Source organism: Oryctolagus cuniculus, chromosome 3, assembly GCF_964237555.1.
Source record: "Oryctolagus cuniculus chromosome 3, mOryCun1.1, whole genome shotgun sequence".
NCBI classification, from domain to species: Eukaryota; Metazoa; Chordata; class Mammalia; order Lagomorpha; family Leporidae; genus Oryctolagus; species Oryctolagus cuniculus.
In genome coordinates this window covers 98,968,014-98,993,182 of record NC_091434.1, presented here as the reverse complement: position 1 = coordinate 98,993,182, position 25,169 = coordinate 98,968,014, and the positions used below count along the sequence as shown (strand labels likewise).

At 38.5% G+C, this 25,169-nt stretch overlaps 1 protein-coding gene across 2 annotated transcripts in view; it reads left to right on the top strand.

Annotated features, from left to right (window-relative positions):
- The window catches only part of ARHGAP15 (Rho GTPase activating protein 15), a 662,169-nt gene that overhangs the window by 410,266 nt on the left and 226,734 nt on the right, over positions 1–25,169 (top strand). For both annotated transcript variants that reach the window (XM_017342824.3, XM_051849585.2), the window contains exon 10: positions 938–1,036. In XM_017342824.3, coding sequence (XP_017198313.1) covers positions 938–1,036 — 99 coding nt within the window. The remainder of the gene's footprint in view (positions 1–937; positions 1,037–25,169) is intronic.

Genomic DNA, 25,169 nt, shown 5'->3' with positions numbered 1-25,169 from the left:
TATTATAAATATAAATACACAACTCAGGTAGTATAACTCACGTTCTAAATGAGAAGGTTAGACTAGGATTTCAAAGTGTGTTCTCAGAAACATTGGTCTGGAGATACGATCTCTAAAACTAAAGGACCTTGCTCAAATAAGTTTGGGAAATACTGCAGCCCCCACCCTCTCATGGAGACTCAGAGTACACGCTGGCATAGAACAAGCTCTTCAGATAAATGCTCATTAAAGAAATCTGCTTAACTTTGCTTAGTGTTGCATAATCCGTTTTGGTCACAGGCTCTTTCTCCTCAATAATCTGTGAGCATCCTCAGGAACGGATGTCCCAAAGATCCTAGAACAAAGCTGAGGCAGAGAGGCAAGTGTTTGTAGACAAAGTAAGTTCTGAGCTGGGCTCTCAAGGAAAGGTGATGCTTAAGTTAAAAAGCAGGAGCTCCTTCAAGACAGAGGAGATACTACTTCACTTCAAACGACAGCTTCAGAAATTCGCCACCTCAAGTATCATTGAGCCACAGAACGAATGCCCTGAATTTCCGGATAAAATCATGGTTTTGATGTCCACTGATAAGCTTCTTGTAAAACACTCAGGATACCAAGAATGCTAAGATTAATTATTTTGTGGAAGTTCCTTTAATCCTTTGTCATTATTTTATAGACAACCAAGTTAAGGCCAAGAGAGACTATAACTTACTCAGTCATCCCTGCCTAATCAATGACAGCATGTTAGTTTCTTTACTCTAGGGCCAGGGTCCTGTTCCACAACAGAGAGAGTTATGGTCTTTGTATGTCTGCCATAGATGCTTTGGGATTAAAGCAAAAAAAATCAATTCCTATGCAAGATGAAGATTTCTGCATGCAGTGGATATGAAAACAGAATCAAATTAAAGCACAACGCAAGCCTGGATTCTAATGAAGCTCATCTTTGTTTCTTTTGCAGATCAAATTTTTGGCTCTCATCTGCACACAGTGTGTGAACGTGAAAATTCCACAGTTCCGTGGTTCGTAAAGCAATGCATTGAAGCTGTCGAAAAAAGAGGTGAGTAACTGAATATGCAGCAGTTTCCCCCAATACTGCACCCTCTAAACAACCAGTGCTCAAGTTAACAGCGCCACTTGGTTTGTCTGGGAAGCCATGCAATTAAAACTTGACTTTTGTTAATCGGTTAAGAGGATCATGTTTCTTATTAACTTCGGTTTGTATTTACAACAGGGACATTAGTAATTCTCACTGACTTTTTTTTTTTAATATTTTGTCTGTCTGACATACTGTTGATTCAATTGCAAACTTCTTGTTTTCAAGCCAGTGATAAAACATTCATAAAATATCAGCACTCACAGTGTTAGAAGCCTCCTAACATTCATGCTGGTAGGTATTGTGCCAGAACAATTTTTGGTACACCCCCAACATTATCCAAGAGAAGCAAACAGTGCTCCTGCTTAGACAGTGATATTCCATCTTCCACGTGTTTCTGTTCAGGACAAAATACGGCTCACTGGTTTTCCTGGAACAATTAACAGATGCACCTCCAGTGTTAGGATGACCTTTGATTCCTCTATTTCAACATTCTGTTTTTCATCTGAAATTATTTCATCTTATTAACCATAACAAAACAGAACCCAATTGACTCATCATCTCTGTACTAGTCAATCTGTGGAGTGTTTCTCCTTCAAACTATGACTTCATTCATTCAAGGTCATGTTTCCTGGAAGACACATATAGTAGATGCAGAATCTTAAAAAATGTATTGTATAAAAATGTGAAGCTTCATCACCATCTGTTACAAGTTTACAACATATTCCCAGAATCTAGGGGGATATATATCATATAAAAGATAGAGGTGTTTTCAAAAGAAGAATTGGTGGACCTGGTGCCATTTCCAACTCCTCGTCTCTTAAAACAATAGAACCAAGGGGGGAAAAACCTTTACCAAGTCGTCTTCTAGGGAAAAAAAAGCCATTTTAATTCTCTCAGTGTTACCTGGCTTTATTATAGAAACATAATAAAAATGGCCTGCAATTTCTTACTCCTGGAAATTCATACTTTAATTATAGTGTAAGGATAGCCTTGGGAGCCTGTTATTCCCAGTTCAGTGGGGAATGAGAGAATAACTAGAAGGGGAAGAGGGGGTAGAGGATGTGGATTAGAGAGTGACTTTGGGGATAGCATATCAGCAAATCAGAGAGGAAAGCTGGGTGTGCAGAGAGGGAATAGAAACAAGAAAAACAGATTGAACATGAGAGGTGTTGGTGAAGAAGGAAGTCAATTGGAATTTAGAGAGAAATGTGTTTTTATTGCATGTTGCAATTTCATTTAATTTTATAAGTACATATTTTAAGAATAAATATTATTTAATAAGTACTTAAAGCCAAAATGAATAACTGAGAATATTATAATGTTATTATCTCCAATAGCTAAATCATGATCATTTTCAGGAAATCTTCATTCACTTATAAATACTCAGAACTGATGGTGTGAGCGCTGTTTTATTAGACCAAAAATCCAAATGGGACATTGGGGAAGCTGCACATAATAAGATGTGTGAAAGTGTAAAGAAGAGCTCTGTACTTCTCAATTTATATATCTACCCTAGACAATATGAAAAACTCTACTAGGTACAGCCTTGCAGTGTGCACAAACTATAATATTATAGAATAGAAAATGTCTATAAATAGAAACTTTATCTTTTGTTCATGGCATTTTGTTAGTAACTTGTAATAAAACAAAGCAGTGTTTTTGCTGACAGGAACAGTCATATCTAGCATTGTACTTCATTGTCCCAATGTTTACTCTTAAAATGAACTTGCAGATCTAACACTACACAGGCACTAGTCACACATATGATTATTAAAATTTACTAAGCGTTTTAATGAAAATTAAAGACTTTGCAATTCTGGAAAGCAACTGGTAATTCAAAGCACTTTGGCTGTGTCAGCTTAAAAGAACCCTATGGAAAAGTTCAATAAAAACACAGGAGCACAAGATAAACCTCTCACATCATTGCAAGATTTACAAGTGTGTACTTTTGATTCTATTTTGCTATGATCATTTTGTTGGATTAATATTCCTACATTTATACGCCAATTCTATTTACTCAAAGTGTTGTTTTTGCTAAAATCTGGCATTCAGCACCTCAGGACAGAAATAATTTATGTGAATCTAAGTCCAATATTTATGCAAGCTTCTGATGACATTTTATGTTGGGGTTGGTATTAGGAAGTAGCATATAAAGGTGCCAAGTCTCTCAGCACGACAGGGACTCAGCCTATCTAGAGCTCTCCTCCTAATGGCCAGATCCTTTTCCAGCCAAGATACTCAGCTACAGAGTCATGGGAAATGCTTATGGACAAGTTATGGGAAAGCCATATTTAATAAAAACTCTGTGATTACCATCACACTCTTAGAAAAAGGCCTCACTGCTCACTACAGCATCACATTGGCTGTTACAAAAAAGATTTTATTTCCTTCCTCATTTTTTTTCTTGAGATCACTTTTTCCTCCTTTTAAAAAATCTATAAGCTGTAGCTGTGTTATTTTAATGCTTCTTATGTAGTTCATTTAAAATTAAACATTATTTGAATGGCAGATCTCACCTTTAATTCATTTGTTCAGTTGTTATTTCGCTTATTGCTTGCATTTTGATAAGCCAAAATTGCTAGTGCTTCTGTAGTCTCTCCAGACAGATTCTACCCGATAGTTGGCACAAGGTACATTCTTTATTCATTCTTGTTCATGTTGTATTAGTTAAATTTTAAACTTTGCATCTCTTGGACATGCTTAGAAGAAAATCTGTTAGTAAATTAAATGTAAAGCAATTTGGTGAATAACTGATTTAGTATGTTTCTTTGTCTTTATTTGCTTCCCTTTATTCCCCTAAATCATCAGAACAGTCTTCTCACCAAAAGTTAGAGCTATATTTTAGTCTTTTCTGTAGTCTCTCAGATTCTTTACTCAGCCTTGAAAATACACAATTTGGAGGGCAAACTATAAAGAAGAATGTTAATATTTGACATTCTTTCAAGTGGATTTTTCTTTTTTTCTTTGCCTTTCAGTTGCAGACCATGTATATGAGATACTATAATTAGCCAACAAAAAACTTCACTTACATTTCTTCTTCCAAAGCACTTTCTATGGAAATATTTAATCATTGTTCAGCTAATGCTCAATACATATCCTTGGTAAAGTGACCAAAAGCATGAGATCATGAGATCATCTAATACATTTTTTTTTGTTTTATGTTTGAGAAAATGGGCATGGAGGAGGAGGTATTGTGCACACTAGTAGTATACAGATATGAGCAGTGAGGAGTCTGTTTTTTTTTTTTTTACTGCTTTTGTAGAGTATTTGTGGTTCAGAATGACATCAAATATGTATAGAAATTGCTTACTTAATAATAGAGTCACTGTGTCTTTTAGACGAGGACTTAGGAAACTTGACCTAAACAAATATATAGTCTGAACTGGTGTTAATAAGTAGTAAATACCTTAAGTCATAGTTCTTTTATGCAATGTATTTACTGGACTGTCGGCCCTTCATGAAGGAGCATTATTTGGAAAGATGGCTTGCAAAGTATAGGACGCATTCTAAGCTCTCAATAAATATTAGTTTAATGAAGTCACAGACACTGGAGTATGTTGCATTTAGGCAACAAGTAGCTACTGGGTAAGTAGTGTGCATCATTCTTTATTCTATCAGCTGAAAACATAGACGATGTAGACATTAAACAAATAGATACACATATGATTATGTAAGTACACTAGCAAAAACTGATAAATGTCATAACACACACAAAAAAAACACATTGCAAGATAAAATAACCACTGCAATAATAAAAAAGCAGGATAATATGAAATAATAAATCCTAATAATCAATATCTGTTTGTTTTTTTGGCTTCCTTTTAAGACCAACAGAAGTTTCATTTTCTCTTTCCCAGGTTATTTTCTTGACTCATTGTGACAATGTAATATAAAGTCACTTGGTGTGAGATAACTAAATAAGATATATCTTAAATTGTAAACCAATCATTTTTCCACCCACTAATACCAAACATGGCACCTTGCTGAAGACTTCTTTAATATAATAATGGAGTTAACTGATAGAGCATATTTCTTCTGGTCAGAAGTTTTTTTGAATGAGAGAGAGAGAGAGACACTGAGATTAAAATGAGAGAGAAAAAGAGAATTATCATCTGCTCATTCACTCCTGAAATACCCTGAATTTTGGGGGTAGACCAGGACAGGGGCGAGTAGCCAGAAACTCAGTCCAGGTCTCCCATGTGAGTGGCAGAAACCCAGTTACTTCCAGGATCATTGCTGCCTCTCAGAGCTTGAGTCTGGAGCCAGAACAAGGTATCTGGCCCTCTGATGTGGGTAAAGACATCTTTTAAACTTTTTTTTTTTTTTTGACAGGCAGAGTTAGTGAGAGAGATACAGAGAGAAAAGTCTTCCTTCCAAAAGATTTTATATGTTTCATTTCATTTTATTTGAAAGGCAGAGTGACAGGGAGGAAGGGAGGGGGAGAGAGAGAGAGAGAGAACAATCTTCCATCCTTTGTTTCATTCCACAAACGGCCACTAAGGTTGGGGCTGGGCCAGGCCAAAATCAGGAGCTAGGAACTCTGTCCTGGTTCTTCCGGTACTTTCCCAGGTACATCAACAAGGAGCTGCATTGGAAGAGGAGAAGCCAGGGCTCAAACAAGCTCTCCAATATAAAATGCCAGCATCACTGGTGTGTGGGGAGCAACCCGGACTAGACTAAGTTACTGGAATTAAGACTTGTTCTATGCATCTGCTCTCCCACAATATGGCGTTGGGAGAGGAGAAAACAGCTTCTACGCAGCTGCCTCTTGCCAACTTGAGTGATGACCTCCAGGAGCTGATCCTGCTCCTGATTGGAGGAGAGCAGCGTACTCGGCGTGTGGGCAGCCGAGTTGGGATTGGCGGAGGAGGACTATAAAGGAGGAGAGAGACAACATGCACCAGGAACATCTAAGGGGAACATCTATCTGAAGGAACACCTGTGCAGCCCCCGAGAGAGCCGGCCTGCGGTGTGCCGCTCCCCTGCGGAAGTGGGGAAAGTGGCCAGGGGGAACCGCCCTTCCACGGAGGTGGAAGGGACGGCAGCCAACCCGGGAAGAACCAGCAGCAAACCCGGGGAGGGCCGAGCAGACAAAAGAACAGCGCAGGGTCCTGTGTCGTTCCTTCACGAAGACGGGGAGCGACATAATGGTGCCGTGACTCGGATATGAAGCCTAGGCAGGGCTTAGTGTCGCGTTCCTCCATGAAGAGGGGGAGCGACACTGGTGGCAACTTAGCTCTTTGCATCACCACACCAGTCCCAGACACAGACATTAAATACTTGCTCTGTCCTAAACATATGTTAAAAAGTTTATTTATTTAGTTGAAAGAACTTGAGACAGAGAGAGAGAATCAATCTATCTGCTAGTTCACTTCTCAAATGGCCACAGTGGAAAGGGCTGAGCCAGGCTGAAGCCAGGAGCCAGAAACTTCATTTAGCTCTCCCATATGGGTGCAGGAACAGATACAGTTGGGTCATATTCTGCTGCTTTCCCTAGTGCATTAGCAGGAAGCTGGATTGGAAGCAGGGCAGCTGGGACACACACCGGTGCCTATAAAGGATGCGTCATTAAAGGTGGCAGCTTTACCCATTGTGCCATAACGTTGCCCCCAATATATTTTCACACTTCCAATTTATTTTTATTTTTAAGAGAATAGGATGAATTTTTAAAAAATTTAATATGGGCCGGCGCCACAGCTCACTAGGCTAATCCTCCGCCTGCAGCACTGGTACTCCGGGTTCTAGTCCTGGTTGGGGCACCGGTTCTGTCCTGGTTGCTCCTCTTCCAGTCCAGCTCTCTGCTGCAGCCTGGGAAGGCAGTGGAGGATGGCCCAAGTGCTTGGGCCCTGTACCTGCATGGGAGACCAGGAGGAAGCGCCTGGCTCCTGGCTTTGGATCAGTGCAGCACGCTGGCCGTAGGGGCCATTTGGGGGGTGAACCAACAGAAAGAAGACCTTTCTCTCTGTCTCTCTCTCTCACTAACTCTGCCTGTCAAAAAAAATTAGTATGACTCAACTGAAATTCATAATTTGGAATGCGATCTAACAAGTCATCCTTCCTTCATGATTACTCATTCTCATCAATGTGCTTTCAAACCTGTTTAACAACATTAAAGCAATATAGGCTGTGTAGAGCAATGTGATTATACTTAATGCTACTGAACTATGCACTGAAAGATGGTTAGCATGGCAAATTCTATGTTATTTGCTTTGTATCAGAATTTTTTTAAAAAATGATACTGTGTCTTCCAAATTTGATGATCCCAGGTATAAGCGACTTTGCAAGATGCCTCAGCAGATGCAAGTGAACGAGAAGTTTGTCCTTTCTGTCTTTTTTCGGGAACACACAAGTCTATGACAGGAACAATACACAAAGTTACATATTTGACTTGGTGCCTAAAAGCCACCCTGGGATCCATAACCTTGCTTAAAGATTTAAGAAAGACCTTTAGTCTAATTCTGAGAAGGTCCTTAGCCTCGAAAACTTTATCTCTCAACTTGACTTCTTAGCAGCTGTTATATTTTTTTGCTGTCGTTTGTTTGACAGGATCCAGTTATAGGTTCCGATGTCTGTTTAAAGAAACAGGGAGGCTGTTGGCTTTAAAATTCCCTCATTGCTTGTGTGATCAGCATTTTCCCAGGCTTTTCGACATAGTTTGCCAAGCAAAGGGACTGACCTTTTGTAGCAAACACTTTTTCATTTCAAAATGCTCACTTTGATTTTTGTCCCATTTTATGCTCATTCCAAACTGTTTACAACCCACTAAAAATGACTGTGAATTATATGTTTGTGTAATGGATTCCTTTTGTGGTCTGAGTGGAATGTTTACTTTGAACAATTAGTTATCTTTGGGTAGATTATAGCAACTTGGAAAAAGAATGGCTAAAATTATTATTATACCTTAACTGTTTCTTTTTTGGTAATTTCTCTGCTATTACACAAAGTTTGAGAGAATATCACATTAATAAGCCCAAGACATTTTAAGCAAAATCTATTTGATTTTGTGAATATTTATTTGGCCATGCTCATTAATATAAGAGAGCACAGTTAGTCTACTATTCAGGAATATGCTTATCTGACTCAAAAATTCAGATCATAGAATGTATATGTATATAAATATATGAATATTTGCTATACACATGTTGCATTTACTAGATGAAATATGCCCATATATGTATTTATTATGTAAATAATAGGCATGATTAGAGTACATATGTTTTGCTAAGACTTAGTAAGTATAGTAGTTGTTAAGGTACTTTTTCTGATACTCGATTCACTAGTCTGCCTTTTATGCTCCTACCGAGTATTTTCTTGCAAAACTAAGATTTTACATAGTTGTTTCCCAGTGCCTTAGCATCCAGGCCCCTAAAGTGCAGATCATACTGCCTTCACTAGACAAGCTCTGCTCCTAGTTCTGCTAATTTTATACTGTTCATTCTTTCCCACTTTGGGATAATCTATTATAGTTGGATCCAGGCACGCACTAAAGGCTGATACTTCCATGAAGAATGTGCAATTTGTACTGTTTAGTTTGTGATGAGATTCTTGAAAACTTTTATGATTCTATCTTGTTCCAGAGAGACTTCTGCTTGCTAGTTTTATAAGCAGTGAGTAAAAAAAAAAAGTAACAAAAACAAAACAAACTGATAAAAATTAAATGCTCGAAAAAAAATCCAGAGTACAAGATAAGCACATTTTTTCTTTTTCCCCAGAGAATTTTTGTGGACTGAGCAAAAATGTTTCTGAGGGCACTGACCTAGGTTGTGTGTGTATGTGTGTGCACGCGCGCACTTTTCATGCCTAACATTCGGCATCTGCGTGCATTTACCATAGAATGATTCTCAAAGAAACTCCATGAAAGTTTGCAGCAAATCTCCTTACTTTTTCTTTCTGAGCTAAAATTAAGACCAGTTTGATGCTTTGGTGTTTTGTGTTTTGCTTTGTTTTGTTCTGTTTTAATGCAGCCACAAAGACAGCCACCCTCCTGACAGCAGCAGAGTTGTGCTAGTTCCAAGTTGGAATTGGCTCTTTGGGGTAGTCATGCTGGGGCCTCTGTGTCTGTAAGAAAGCCACATTGAGGGCTAGAGGGGAAGACAAAAATCAAAAAAGAGTAAACAGGAAACAGCCAGAAAGAGTATAAAAGAGAAACTGGGAAAAGACAACCAAAAGAAATCAGAGATGACAAAGTGGAGAGAAGGGGAAAAGCTGAGTTTTGCAATTAAGAAAACAAATGAGGATAAAAGGGCATACTTGTGAGGTCTGTTATGAAGAGAAGACAGACTATTGAACCATTTGCCATCTCTGCCAGTTACCTGATACCTGCTTCTCTGTTCCAAAGAAATTTGCTGTGGCTCAAGAAAGTGCTTGAAAGTTAAATCTTGCAATGAACAGTATGCTTTCAGTGTTCACAAACTCTGAGAACAGATCTGGTTATTAATTAATTCACTGAACTTATTAGTGACATTTAATGAAGTTTATCTACATCTAGAAATACATGACAGTGAAAGAGACCTTAAACATAACAGAAGTTAATGTAGGAATAAATGTGCAGTTCAATAACCAGAAAGGCTATCTAAGAAATACAGCAGTTCAGCTCTGGTCAAACCAGTAGACAGATATCCCCACACTTTAGAATCCAGAATGCATAACAATAAACAATGTATCTTCCCAGATAAACCAGTGTCTAATTTCCCACCTCCACTCCTACCCCGATTCTGAAGTTTAAGTTCTTAACATACTTTTCCCTCCCTGTCAGTTAGAAGGAAACAGAGCCAAAATTAACAACCTAGAAATTAGCTTCTGGTTGTGGGTGAAGGATTTAAATAATGCAACACCTCAACATATCAGGAAGCAATACTCTAGAATATCCTGTAGTGGTGTCACTCACACGATGGGAGTTCTGAGTCCAAGAGTTCTTCCATTATGAGGGTCTATCTGCCAAAGCTAATAGTTCAACCATAAAAATAATCTGAGCTGGAAGTTGGCAGCATGTTTCAACCTGGAAACAAATGTTTTCAAAATCTGAAAAAATAAAAAAGAAGAAGAAACTGCATTCACTTGGAAAGCTTTCAGGTTTTCTAAAGGCAGGCATAGGAAACGTAATAGTAATAAGGGGAACCAAGATTTCCAGATATCTGTTGCCCTAGGATTAAAAAATGGATTTGTAGGTTTTCAATAGAAATGTTTTCATTCTTGTAACATAATGGGAACCAATTGATTAAAAATTATCAAAATTCTCACAATAGTGTTATTCTGCTTTATGAAATAACCTGTTGTCAATGAAACAACAATCTAACATTATATTTGTATAAGTATTTCCCTAGAGCTCAAAAATTTATAATTAAGAAGTATTTAATTAACTCAGGAACCTATAAATGATAGCAAAATATTACAATCCTCTGTGGGTTTCCTCATGAATAATTTCCTTTTAAAGTTTTTAAAAACAATGGCCTTTTGCAAGAAATTTTCACAAATTTTCAAATAAATATGTCATATTACCATTAATCCTCAATCTACATATATATAAAAGACAAATATCCTTATGTGAGATATTAATAGAGGAAATGGGATGTGAGAAATATGGAAACTCTTTATATTACTACCTCACAAATTTTATTTTGTAACTTTTAAACTATTCTAAAATAAAAACTATTCTGAAATACAAATTCTAGATACAATGGTCTATGTAATTTAACATGACTTACTTTCTCAAATAAAATACTTTAAAATAGTCAACTTGTTTAAACTTTAAAGACTTATATCTTGGAGATTCTTCTAAATTCAAGGGTTATCTTATAATCTAACAGGCTATGGTGCTGGAAATGTTATTCTTGGTTTCAAAATAATCTTTTCTAGTTTTGTCTAATTTTATACTTTTCAAGCCACTTCCTATTTTCAGTTCAGAAAAAAAAACAATCAAACAAAAAAATCAAGGGCAGAACAATTTAAGAATAAAAACTAACTTTGCAAACCAAAATAGTTCTGAAATGATAATGCTGTAAGAGAGCTTGAGGTTATCGCAGACCATGCATCCAGTATGTAAGAACGCATTCATTTTTAAGGAAATATGAGGGCACGTCAAAAATTGTTTATTTTGTTGCAAAGAAATTTTGAAATTGAGGCCAGGGTTGAGGTGTAGCAGATTAAGCCCCCACCAGCAACAACAGCAGCCCATGTAGACATAGGTTTGAGTCCCAGCTGCTCCACATCCAATCCAGATCACCACTAATGTGCCTGAGAAAGCAGTGGAAGATGTACCTGCCACCCACCTTGGAGACCCAGATGTAGTTCCAGACTCCTGGCTTGGGCTGGCACAACCCCAGCCATTGCGGCCATTTGAGGAGTTATCCAGCAGATGGAAGATCTCTGTCTCTCCTTCTCTTGGTGTAACTCTGCCTTTCAAATAAATAAATAAATAAATCTCTTTTTAAGCAATTTGAAATGCATGCATACAAGGGGTCTTCAAAATGTTTATGGATGGGTTGGGTGTTGCTTGGAATGCTGTCTCTCATTTTGGAGTACTGGTTCAAGCCCTGGGTACTCTGTATTTCTGATTTCTGCTGATTGCACATGTAGTGTGGCAGATGACCAACCTAGTGCTTTGGCCCCTACTGTTCACATTGGAGACCTGAATGGAGTTCCTGGATCCTGGCTTTAGCTAGCCTAGCCTTGGCTGCTGCAGGCATTTAGATCATAGTGGAATTAACCTGTGGATGGTAGATGTTTCTCTATGTCTCTCCTTCTCTGTCATTCCTTCAAATAAAATAAATAAATATTTTGAAATGATGGAAAAATGCATGTTAGGAAAAACTATGCATGGATTTTTAAAAATTATGCCAAATAATCTGTTATTTTAATTCTGTTATTTTCCCAAGCATTTTGAAGTACCCTCATAGGAGTGCCCAAGATTTCCAGGTAAAATCAGTTTATTGAAGGAAATTTAAAATATTATTTTCATTACACTGTATGATCATTTTACAGTGCCTTACACATGATGGAGTCTCAAGCAATGGTGAATATTTGGATAGATTATATCCAGTATTGCTTCAGTCTTCACTGGAAAGCTGCATACCAATATTACACCTGCATATGTCTGTTGTGATTCTAAAAATGATAAATGATCAACCATCTTTGGTTAAAAACAGCTGCTTCATGTACAGAGAATAACATGGTTTGCAAATACTTAAGTCCATTTCTGACTAGAGTGTGTTATGTTGTTCAATTGGGTACTGATCTTTCCACCAATACCCAGTTATATTAAACAATTGATGTTAAGTTTCCTTGAAGATTTTATTTTCATTGATTTTCGGACACTCTACTTAAGTTAGCCATCCAACAGCTCCTAAAATATCCATTCTTTGCTTATTTTCATCAGAGGAAGTCATATCCCATTAGGCATTGTTTCAACACCAATAGCCTGCTGTTTTTAATCAAGTAATTGAATGGTAACTATGACTTATAATTGACATGCCTGAGAATGGTCAGGCATAGGCTCAGTTCCCATAACCACACAGAAAGTTGAGCCCCACATCTTTTCCTTTAATTCAGAGTTGGAATACCGTGTTAGGGCTACACTGGTTTAGTTTACTTCTCTGCGACTATCTCACCTTTATTCAGTGTTTGTTTTCCATGTACTTCTCAGGAAATTTTTATTTTGAACATAATTTTTTGAGTTGAAAGCATTTGTCAAAGAATTTTAATTAAGAAGTCTATAGTCAATACACAGACCTATCAATTTAATGAAGACAGGATAACAATATCTTAAATTCTGACAAGATTTTGCTACTGGAGATTGATTTCTTTCTCTCCAAACTTCCTTCATAGAATGAAGACAGTTAAACTCTGCTGATGCTATAAAGTCTTGGGATATTCAGTGTCATTAACATCAGACTATTATCTTTCTTGTTTTATAAATAATTCTCTTATGGTGATATTTTGCATTTTTAACAGTTTGGGCTAACTTAACTCTTTAATTTCCCCACAGAGCGGTGGAACGCATAACAGATGGTATTGTAATCACTGCAGTAAGCTTTCTTTTCCTTTTGTCTGGAAGGTGGGCATTTGGCATGGATTTGAAATAGTGTAGTCTAGTATTTGCGTCCATGTTTGGTCCAAGTTTAGCAGCATAGAAAACACTTTTCCTCAGGTTTTAATTCTTTATTTCTTTCGTTTTTGTTTGCCTATTCATTTGAAAGACAGAGAAAGAGAACACTCCAGCCCACGGTTTCCAAATGCACACATCAGGCACCCTTGCTGACACTGGAAACTGGAAGCCAAGAACTCAGTCTAGGTTTTATATGTGAGTAGCAGGAACCCAAATTTGAGAATACACCTACCACGATCCCAGGGTGCTCATTAACAGGAAGCTGGAATCAGAGCAGAACCTGCACATGAACTTTGATCTAGGATAAGGGCATCCCAACCTGAGCGTTCACTACCAGTGCAAATGCTTGCTCCTGGAGTTAGTCCCTTATTTGGACATTGCATCCACTCATTTTCTCCATGTGTTCACACTCAAACCTGAAGCTTCCATGGTTCCTTTAGTCACTGAGAGGCTGCAGAGCTCCAGTCTGTGAATAACTCCTGAAGCTGTCTTTCCCTCTCAGACCTGTGGTCTAGGGGCATCCCTTCTTGACTTTCCCCTTGCACTTAGATTCAGGATTTTCAAACTGAAGTTAACATTGTCCCCAACAAACGTGATCCTCCTCCTTCATTTCTTTTATTCTTTCTTTCTTAACTCATCCAATGGCATCACAACCTTTTTCCTCATTGTTCTGAGAAGAAGTGTGTTGTATATCTTAGATACTTTTTTTCCATTACATACACCAACACTCACCAACTCTCATGGTCTCTTTCTTACCACCTTGTGAATTTGGTTCTTCCTTTCACTTTCTATGTCCTTGACTGGGCCCCCAAAATTCCTTTTGAAACAAACCCATATATGAAGACATTGCATTTATTCTCATTTCTTCCCAGGCTATTCTCCTCCATGTTGCCAATGTGATTCCTTTTAAATACAAATGGGATTTTGTTATCCCTTCTTAGAACCCTCCAATGGTTCCTCATTCTCACCAGGGATAAACAAATTCCATACTAATCATCCCCATAAAAAGGAAAAGCATGTGCTCTCTGTGACTTTCCAGCGTCATATCCTTACAAGCTGCTGCTTTTTGTTTTTAAGATTTTATTTATTTATTTGAGAGATATAGTTATAGACAGTGAGAGGGAGAGACAGAGAGAAAGGTCTTCCTTCCATTGGTTCACTCCCCAAATGGCCACAATGGCCAGAGCTGCACCAATCCAAAGCCAGGAGCCAGGAGCCTCTTCCCGGTCTCCCTCGTGAGTGCAGGGGCTCAAGGACTTAGGCATCTTCTACTGCTTTCCCAGGCCATAGCAGAGAGCTAGACTGGAAGAGGGGCAGCTGGGACTAGAACCAGCACTGCAGGCGGAGGATTAACCTACTGTGCCATGGCGCCGGCCCCACAAGCTGCTTCTTATGTTCCAGAAATTCCAATCACATGAAGTTTCCCAAGACCTATCTTCCTTCCATGCTCTTCCTTTTCGCTAGAAATTCTTTCTCAAATTCCCTACCTTTTGATTTCACAGTTATCCTCCTATGAATAGCATAGCACTCACCTTCTCCAAGAAATATCTACAACTACCCTCTCCATGGTCTCCTGAATATTTTTAGGCTCTCCCTCTACAATTTTCCAATCACAGCTTTGCTTTCCCTGGTGTAGCCTTTCTTGCCTGGCTTTCTAATGGCTAGTTTCCTTATCTATTTCTTCATCTACCTCGTGGGTGCTTGAGTACTGGGTTTGATTCATCTCTGTCTCCATCGTGCTTAGCACACCATACCTGGCATATGGTAGGGGCTCAATTCATAATGGATTGTTAGATGGATGAAGAGATGGATATTATGCAAGATTTCGATTCATCCATCTATCCGTGCATCCAACCTTGCAGAATCAAATCCTATGGACTGGTGATTCATTGACCTTCTAGAACAGGCAGTGATTAAATGTCTCTTTCAATGCAATGTGAAATCGCATTATCTAGAGGGTAGGGAAACTACCTTAAAAGTGATAAGAATTTTTCATGATTTTTTCCCCAGTGTGTTTCAGTTCTTGAAAGTAACCTTATTATTCTGAGATTTTTTTTTACTAAAGATATATTCATGATCTATGAGAGCACATATAAATCTATCTATGTCAATATAGCATACCATATTAGCAATAGTCTAAAATAAGATAGGATAGAAATAGGCGATGATTCTGGTGTCTAATACGGGTTTTTGAGAAGAATCTGAAAAACCGGTCTCTAAGAAAATAGTGTCAAATTGCTACATAAACTAATGTATGCCAAATTTGATGCTTTTGAGTCTTACCAGTGTCATAAGAATAGCACTATCATCTTTCTGGTTCAAAAAATTATACTCCTTTATTTGTAAACCACCAGGCACCAAGCCTGCTTTCCTGTAAGTTTGTGTATAATTTTCCCCATTATCACCCCCTAGGTCTCTTTCACCATCACCACTTTCCAGGCATCTACCATGCACTACATAGCCATGTTTCTGATTATCTTTTCCCAGATGTATTAGCTTGCATTATTTAAGGCTGAATCTCATTTTATTATTTCCTGCTCATATTTCTAAACTCCTTAAGTCCATTTGTATTATTCTTTTGTCCTCACAGATGTCCACAGTTCCTCCCAATTTAGTATCATCGGCAAATTTAATTAATGCTCTGTTTACCTCCCCTTCTAATGAAACCAGTCCCTTGTTTCATTTCATCATACAAAGTAAAAAATGTATTGGCAATAAAAAAAAAGTCCTAAGAAATGTTTCCTCACTGTAGGAGGGGAAGTTGGGATACAGCAAAGAACCATGTGGTAATGGGTAGACAGGGCAGCAGGGCTGTGAGCTAGTTTGCCATGGCCCTGAAGCAAAACCATTCTCATGGAGACCACATTGTGGCATTTTGTCTGGCTTGGTGCTGATATGTATGTCCATGCAACTGTGTGTATGTGTGTGTGTGTGTGTGTGTGTTCTCTGTTCTAGAAGATAGCTTCTAGAGGAAGCTACCCTGAGGATTTTTTGCTAAAGATATATTTAATGATATATGAAAGGCAAATTTAAAATCATAATAGTTATACGACAAAATATAAATGAGTGGTAGTTACTCTACAGTCCACTTACATACCTAGGTATAGATACACACATCTGGGTATTTAGAGACCCTCATTTTCAGTACTTTTTTTTAATACTCACTAGCTTCCGTATTTTCATCTCATTCCTTGATAAACATTTTATGTCAAAATTAACTCTTAGATTTAAGTAAAATTCCTCACAGGTAGTAGATTTTATTTTTTTTTTAAATAATTTATTTGAAAGTCAGAGTTACACAGAGAGAGAAGGAGAGGCAGAGAGAGAGAGGTCGTCCATCTGATGGTTCATTCCCCAGTTGGCTGCCATAACCAGAGCTGCACTGATCCAAAAGGAGGAGACAGGAGCTTCTTTTGGGTCTCCCACGCACGTGCAGAGGCCCAAGGACTTGAGCCATCTTCTACTGCTTTCCCAGGCCATAGCAGAGAGCTGGATTGAAAATGGAGCATCTGGGATTCAAACCGGCACCCATATGGGATGCCAGCACTGCAGATGGCGGCTTTACCTGCTATGTCACAGGGCCAGCCCCAGGTAGATTTTATAGGATAATGTAAGAGAATTTCGGTGCTGGTGCTGTGGTGCAGCGGGTTAACGCCCTGGCCTGAAGCACCAGCATCCCATAAGGGTGCCAGTTTAGTTCTGGCTGCTCCACTTCTACTCCAGCTCTATGCTGTGGCCTGAGATAGCAGTAGAAGATGGCCCAAGTCCTTGGGCTCCTGCACCCACATGGGAGACCTGGAAGAAGCTCCTGGCCCCTGGCTTCAGATCAGCGCAGCTCCAGCCATTGCGGCTAACTGGGGAATTAACCATCAGATGGAAGACCTCTGTCTCTCTCTCTCTCTGCCTCTCCTCTCTCTCTGTGTAACTCTTTCAAATAAATAAATAAATCTTTAAAAAAAAAGTAAGAGAATTTCTTTCAGCTTTAGTTTGTAGATGTAGTTTGAAGGCAAACTTCAGTTAAAAAATATTTTAACCTCTAGAATTAATAAACTGGAAAATTAAGCTTGATCAGAGACAGAGACCCTACCTGTTAACTTTAAGGAAGGCACATTTATGACAAAGAATTACACCATCAATCTATTAAGATGAGGTCACATAGATACGGGGCAACTTACGTAAGGAAAACCAGGATAACATTTGTGATGCATCCAATCCATCATACCAGACATCAAACTAGTGTTTTGAAACATATGTGTCACTACTACGGATATAAAGCCTATATTAATTAACAACCCAATACTTGATAGACTTCAACAAAACCTAATAAATATCTGCTGTTTCATACGAAGAGTCAAATTTCAGAATGTGCATGGATTAGTATAAATCCATTGACCCCACTGGAAAAAAGTGTCAAGTTTATGCTTTGAATGGGACAGGAAGAGAGTAGACCAGTATCTTTGTCTCTTTACAGAAGACAATGCATGCTCATATTGTTAAAATGAAGGCTGATATAGTCTTCACATATAACACAAGGTCACCAAAGATGTCATCACCCAGAAATAGCGTTAACAAAATAGTGACTGGGAATATTGTTAAGGAGTCTCAGTCTTACATTGTTTTTCTAGTGAGAAAAATCTGATGCATAATGCATTCTTATGAGAGAATTTTCTCAGCTGCCAAGACTTTACAGGCATAACTTGCATAAGCTTTAATGGGAGTTTCCTGCCAGCACCTGTTACTGTATAGAGTTCTTACTTTTCACACATAATCCAAGATTCACTTGGAACACTGACTTGGAAAAACTAACGTAGTGAAACCTTCTTGTTATGTTTCCTCACATATAATGTTCATCTTTTAATCCTTGGTCTGATATATGTATGTCCATGTTTCCCATTCAAATTCTTTTCCCACCAGAAAGACTTCTTTTCACAAACTTTCCATGGGTGGGAGGAGTTAAACAGTTTTCCCTACTGGGTAAACTAGTGGAGATGATCCATCAGTAGAAAAGTTACAAGGATGGAAACTCAATGCTAAAAATCAACTGTTTATGGAAAGTAGTTCTATAGATAACTGTGGATTCTTCAGGATCCAACAGGAAAAAAAAAATCAAAGTACCATTTGCAAAAAGCAATAACCAGGGGCTCTGAAATAGGATCACATATCAAAATAATACAGTTTGACCTTATTTCCTGTATCTTTACAGACTAAAATATGATAACCATGTTTTAAGATTGTATTTATTTGAAAGGTAGAGTTAAATAGAGAGGGAGTGGGGAGAGAGATAGAGAGATAGAGATCCTCCACCCACTGGTTCACTCGCCAAATGGCCACAGAGCTGGAAGGATCCGGAGCCAGGAGCCAGGAGCTTCTTCCAGGACTTTCACGTGGGCCAGGGACCCAAACACTTGGACCATCTTCCGCTGCTATCTCAGGCACATTAGTGGGGAGATGGATCAAAAGTAGAGCAGCCAGTTCTTCAACTGGCTCCGATATGGGATGCTGGTGCCTTAGGCAAAATTTTACCTGCTATGCCACAGCACGAACTCCCCAAAATAGTGATTTTTAACATTTAAAAAATAATGCAGTTAAACACCATGAATAAATAATCTGGGCAATATTTTGTGTCAAGGAGAAAGAGTTAATAGAATTCTTTTTTTTCTTTAGATTCCAAATTTTTCAATGAACTGAGGCAAATCTCAATACCAAAGAAACCCGCAAAGTAGGTCATATTGCTCCTGTTTAAAGTTAGTTGGAGATTGTATGGAAACATTTCTTTTGTGGACAACCACCTCACTTTGAAGATATTTGATGTCTCTTTTTATATAGAATTTCTAATGCACATGACATGTCAGAATGAAAGTAGACCTTTGTGCTCAAAGAACTAAATCATCTACTGTCATTTTCTTATTTAATGGCATCGTGGGCAGGAGAAAGGAATTTCACTTGCTCAACATTGTCAAACACTGAATTAGTTCCATTTTTATAACAGGATTTTTTTTTTTTTTTTGACAGGCAGAGTGGACAGTGAGAGAGAGAGAGAGAGAGAGAAAGGTCTTCCTTTGCCGTTGGTTCACCCTCCATTGGCCGCCGCGGCCGGCGCACCGCGCTGATCCGATGGCAGGAGCCAGGTGCTTCTCCTGGTCTCCCATGGGGTGCAGGACCCAAGGACTTGGGCCATCCTCCACTGCACTCCCTGGCCACAGCAGAGAGCTGGCCTGGAAGAGCGGCAACGGGGACAGAATCCGGCGCCCTGACCGGGACTAGAACCCGGTGTGCCGGCGCCGCTAGGCGGAGGATTAGCCTAGTGAGCCGCGGCGCCGGCCCTACAACAAGATTTTAAGAGTAATGTTGGTCATGAGAGAGTTAAAGTTGGAAGGAGTCTGGCACCCATAAACCATGAGAAGACTATTGTAAATACATTAGTGAATTTTTTTCTCAGAGGTAAAATAGGATCAGAACAAGGACAGTGCATTTGCCTTCTCCCCTATTCTGCTTTGCTAGATAGTTACATTACTCCACAATGTCCCCTGCAAACCCTGTCTGACCTTCAACAACCTCCCAGTAAACCTGTTTTAGGAATAGTTTTTAGAACTTCAGCTTAAAGTTCAGACACCCTTATAACTCTGTTGACTATCACCTTGAGCCCAACTGTTTTGAAAATTATCAGTCATTTAGCAGTGTTTTTTTTTTTTTTTTGACATTTTCAAACACTGAGGAGAGAAGGTTTTCTTTTGTTTTACAAGGCAAAGAATGGGAAAAGAAAGTCATATTGATTCCTCTGGAAGCACGCTATGTTCTCAAGATTATTACCCTCCTCATGAGGTGTTTTTTTGTTTTTGTTTTTGTTTTTGTTTTTGTTTTTTTTTGTAGCACACATTGCTCTTAACTTAGGTGAAATATGACAATTATAGTCCTTTTATATTTGAGTCATTGAGTTAACAGAAATACACGTTTCTAGGTGTACCAACCTTTATTAAGATTTGTTTTAAAACATGAATGCAGGCTGGAAATCCAAGACCGCATCTGTCTGCTGTGGGTGACGGCCACGGGGCTGCAGCTGAGGCCACCGAGCTTAGGCTAGGTTTCTACGGAAGATGTATGCCCATTGGAAATATGAAATGTTTAGATGGTGCTAGAGATCTATACACAGCTCCAAATATAGTGAAAGTTGAAGAGAGTGAGACAGTGGAGGCAGTTGCCAAGACTGTGTTTTCTGCAGTCACTATCCAGGAGACTGGCCTATTTTTCAGAGATCTCATGATTCGAATGGAAGATGATGTCTCTGCAACATGTTAGTCTGTAGAACTAAGACTGGTATAGATCTAGGAACCTCAGCTTAGAGCTCTATACTTACCTGATAGAAAAATCCTAAGTTGTCACTGAAGAAATATTATTTTTCATAATTTCCATGTGATGGAAAATTAATATGATAAGAATAAATCACATTTTAAAATAAATTACCTTTACTCAACCAGAAAAATATGCCTCCTTCCTCCAAATTTTTAAGTTCAGTAAAAATGCCTTTTCCCTGTATCTTGGTGTTTCTGAAAATAGTAAGTAATCCAAGTAGGATGAGCATTTGGGTGAGACAGCTATTCTTCTGGATTGGTTTAAAACCAACATCGTGTACCCACTGTGTGTTTCTGTTACTTTCCCATATGTATTTGATTGATTCCTTATCTCATCTTTTCCCAGTCTAGGTTCTTCACATGTGAGCCCTTGTTAAATTTGTCTTCAGCTCTCAGAAGACAGATTTCTAATGGATTAATCCTCACTGAAGTATATGTGATTAGTGAAGCTTGATGTGAAATTCCTACATAGGATTTTAAAACAAGGCTACAATATTCTAACTGCAGAATGTTAGACATAAGCAAGCCTTGGTAAAAGAAATGTTTTAAGATAACTATCTTCCCCAAACCTCTAAAAACACATTATGAAGATAGCCTCTATAATTAATGTTAAGACTTATCTTGGGGACTTATGTCATGAAATCCAGGTTCTCAAATGAAGTCTTTCATTTCTATCTTTCACAGCACTTCTTTATCAGTATTATAACTGATTATAGATTTTCTAACATTATTCTCAAAATATAAACCCTGTTGACTCTTAGGGGAATGGGAAAATTAAAATGTTTTTTATTTGGGATTCATACAAAGAAATACACAAAATGCATTTGTAACTTAGTTTCTCACCACTTAGGAAAATCATATATATAGACACGCAATAGATATTATATTAATGAGCATCAACATTTGTAAACATCTTAGTTTAATATACCTTATTTCCATGAAAACAGATCAGCAAGAAGTGATAAATGCCAAATATGCATATATATACATATGTATGTATTATACAGGCATATACATATATATTTCAATAAGACTTCCAATGTAGACCTAGTGGCAATGTCACCCAGTAGCAGGAAATATGCTTTGTACTACACTAATGCTAGATGAGTTTTAATAAGGGAACAATTGGTGCTGGAATGCCTTTTTTTTTTAAGTCAGCAAGTAGTATTTTGCGTAACCAGAGGGTGTCCTGTTCTTTGTGAGGTGGTTAACAGCTCTTGTGCAGTTCAGAAGGGAGCTGAAAAGATAGCTCTCTTTTAGACCATTAAGAGAAAGAGTTGCCCAACCTTTCTACATATAGTGAGATAATAGAAATTAAGAAAGCCTCTTTGGTTTTCCTTCAAGACTTCCATCTGTACATTTCTTTTCATACAAATTCTAGAATCATAAATGTCTAAGGTATAAATTGTTCAAGATAATAAGGGTTTCCAAGTAGGAAAAATGAAAATGTGTTTTCAGCTGTATTCTAGAGATCTTACATTTGTACCTCCAAACTTGAGTGTAATTTACCCAGTAATGGAATAGTCAATAAAATATTTAATTCTACTGGGTGTCCCATAAAGATTTTGAGTTTGAGCTCATGGATCTTAAAGCATCATTCCACTAAATTTGGGATACCATATAGAACATTTAAGGCCAGTGAATACATTTATCATGCTCCCAAATATTTTTCAAACTGATCTATGAGAACAAAAACCTGAAAGTATATGACATAAAAACAAATATAATCTATGCACAATATTTTGATAATGAAATAATTATCATCAATATTGTTCACAAAATGTGTATATGTGCATATACTTGCATATATACTTATATAGAAACATATATGCAAATATGAAATAATTGAGAAATGCACAAAATAGAAAAGAATCAATTTTTAAAGCTTTTATTTAGGCTGGCGCCACGGCTCACTCCTCTGCCTGTCCCTGTTGGGGCACCGGATTCTGTCCCAGTTGCTCCTCTTCCAGTCTAGCTCTCTGCTGTGGCCCGGGAAGGCAGTGGAGGATGGCCCAAGTGCTTGGGCCCTGCACCCGCATGGGAGACCAGGAAGAAGTGCCTGGCTCCTGGCTTCGGATTGGCACAGTGCCAGCCATAGTGGCCATTTGGGGAGTGAACAAATGGAAGGAAGACCTTTCTCTCTGTCTCTCTCTCACTGTCTAACTCTGCCTGTCAAAAAAAAAAAAACAAAAACAAACAAACTTGTATTTAATGAATGCAAATTTCATAGGTACAACTTTAGGAATATAGTGGTTCTTCCCCACATACCCACCCTCCCACCGCCACTCCCTCTCTCATCCCAGTCTTCATAAGAAGAATCATTTTAATAATCCCATATCACAGAAATAATCACTGTTGGCACTTCAGTGCATTTCATACACATACACACACATACACACGCACAAACATCTGGACATTTGACACTTGGTTCATTACTGTACCTCCAATGCCTAGCAAACTTTTGGCTACATAGTAAGTATTTAATCATTATTTGTCAGATTCATGCAGAATTGGAGTTCACCAACTTAAGGGTTTTCCATCCAGAATATAATAGAATTTATCTATCCTTCCCATTGTGAGTGCTGGTGCGTGTCCTGGCTGTTCCGTTACTCATTTAGCTCCCTGCTAATGGCCTGGGAAAAGAAGTAGAAGATGGGCCAGCTGTTTAGACCCCTGTCACCATCATGGGAGACTTAGCTGGAGCTCCTGGCTCCTGGCTCCTGGCTTTGGCATGGCCTAGTGCGGGCCATTGCATCCATATGGGGAATGAACCAGTCTTTGGAAGTTCTCTCTTTCCCTTTCTCTCTATCTATCATTGTGGTATAACAGGTAAAGCTGCCAGCTGCAACTTTTAGCATCCCATATGGGGACCGGTTTGAGTCCTGGTGCTCCATTTCTGATCCAGCTCCCTGCTAATGGCCTGAGAAAAGCAGCAGAAGATGGACCAAATGTTTGGACCCCAGTCACCCACATGGGAGACCCGGATGAAGCTCCTGGCTCCTGGCTTTGGCCTGGCTCAGTCCTAGCCATTTTGGCCATCAGGAGAGTGAACTAGCAGATGGAAGATCTCTCTCTCTCCCTCTCTGTCTCTAACTGTCTTTCATCTGTAGCTTTGTCAAATAATTAAATAACTATTTAAAATAAATAAATAAATATTGATCTAGCCTTCCATTTATCCACTGTTCAACACAGGTACAACTACCAAACAGGCAGTAATGTGTCCTGGTCCAGTCTTCATGTTTAGCACACCTATTTGTACCCAGAAGGTAGTCTCTGCTGTGTTTTCAACAAGAAGACATTCATCCTACTTGTGCTTCTTGGGGATTTTTTTCTTTTCTTCCTTGACCGGGAAAGAGGCTGGAGACACTAGAATTTCTCAGAGGTTTGAGAGAACATGGAAAAGTTGAAAAAATGAACATCTTATTTGTGATCTAAGTAGGACCTTATGAACAATGGATCTGCTCAAACAGGTTTATAGACTATCGTGCCTTTGTGCAAGGATTTGGCTTACAAACCGTGTTAGAGGCAACAGCCATAGACAAGCTGTCTCTCACCTGAACACTTAGCACAGGAAGCCATCACAACCCTCCATGAAGTGGCTAGCCAAAGGGTCTGCAGTAGAGGCACCTCCCCAAAGAAGATCAAAAGTTATGCTCCACCAACATAGAGACACTGAGAAATGGTTGAATGTGTTCTAAATTAAACTGCCCTGGTGGTGAGCGGAGATCTGCCAAAATCTTTCAATTAATCACTTTTACCTTCAGGGCAGAGTTAGGCCTGAGAGTATTTCAATAGGTTTTTATTGGAACAGGGTTATTTCAGATATTAAAGTATGTTGCACAAAGTAAAAATAATGTTATTTTTAAGTTGCTACTCTTGTTAAATAAAAGTTGGCAAGCATTCTTGGGGGTCTGTATTGTGTCTGTGTGTTTGTATATGTGTGTGGCTTTTTCTTTTGCCGTAACGCTTACTGCTTTTTTTAAAAAAGTGAACGGCAATGCATTAGGTGGTAAATATATTCATATAGTTATTTTCATTAATAATATGTTATAAATAATGGAAGAAAGGTTTTAAGTGTATAATTCTCTACAACACAATTGAGATATTTTTTCCAACATCTTCAGCAGTGAGTTAATTAGAATCACCTGCATTTCCTTGGGTGGACACCAAATGGATTGCAAACAAAAACAGATTAAAATAGCTGCTGGAGCTCATGGCATACAGATGACAAGACTCACAAAAAGGACAACAAGGCACTGAAAATGCTCACTTTTCAAACAATTTTAGAGGAAATTTAGCTCTTGCAACTTCTCCGTAAAAGCTGCTTGTAAGTGTTTTGCTGAAAGGCTAGAATGGCTTTGTTTCTGATCCCTTGATGAGTGAGAGAAATGTTTAAGAAAGATCACTTTACAGAGAGATTCAGGCTGAAATGTGATGACTGTGATTCAAGCCAAGCCAAAAATTACAGTTCAGAATGAAAGGGGAGCGACGTGGTGTGGGAATCCATTTCCCCACATTCCTGAATCTCAATCATCCCAGCCAATGGTTTAAAAAAAGTCCCCTGGAAAACAATGAGGTCACTTTGTTTAGATGTTAGAAAAAAAAATAAGGGTGGAGGGATTGAAAAGTATGACAGAAAATA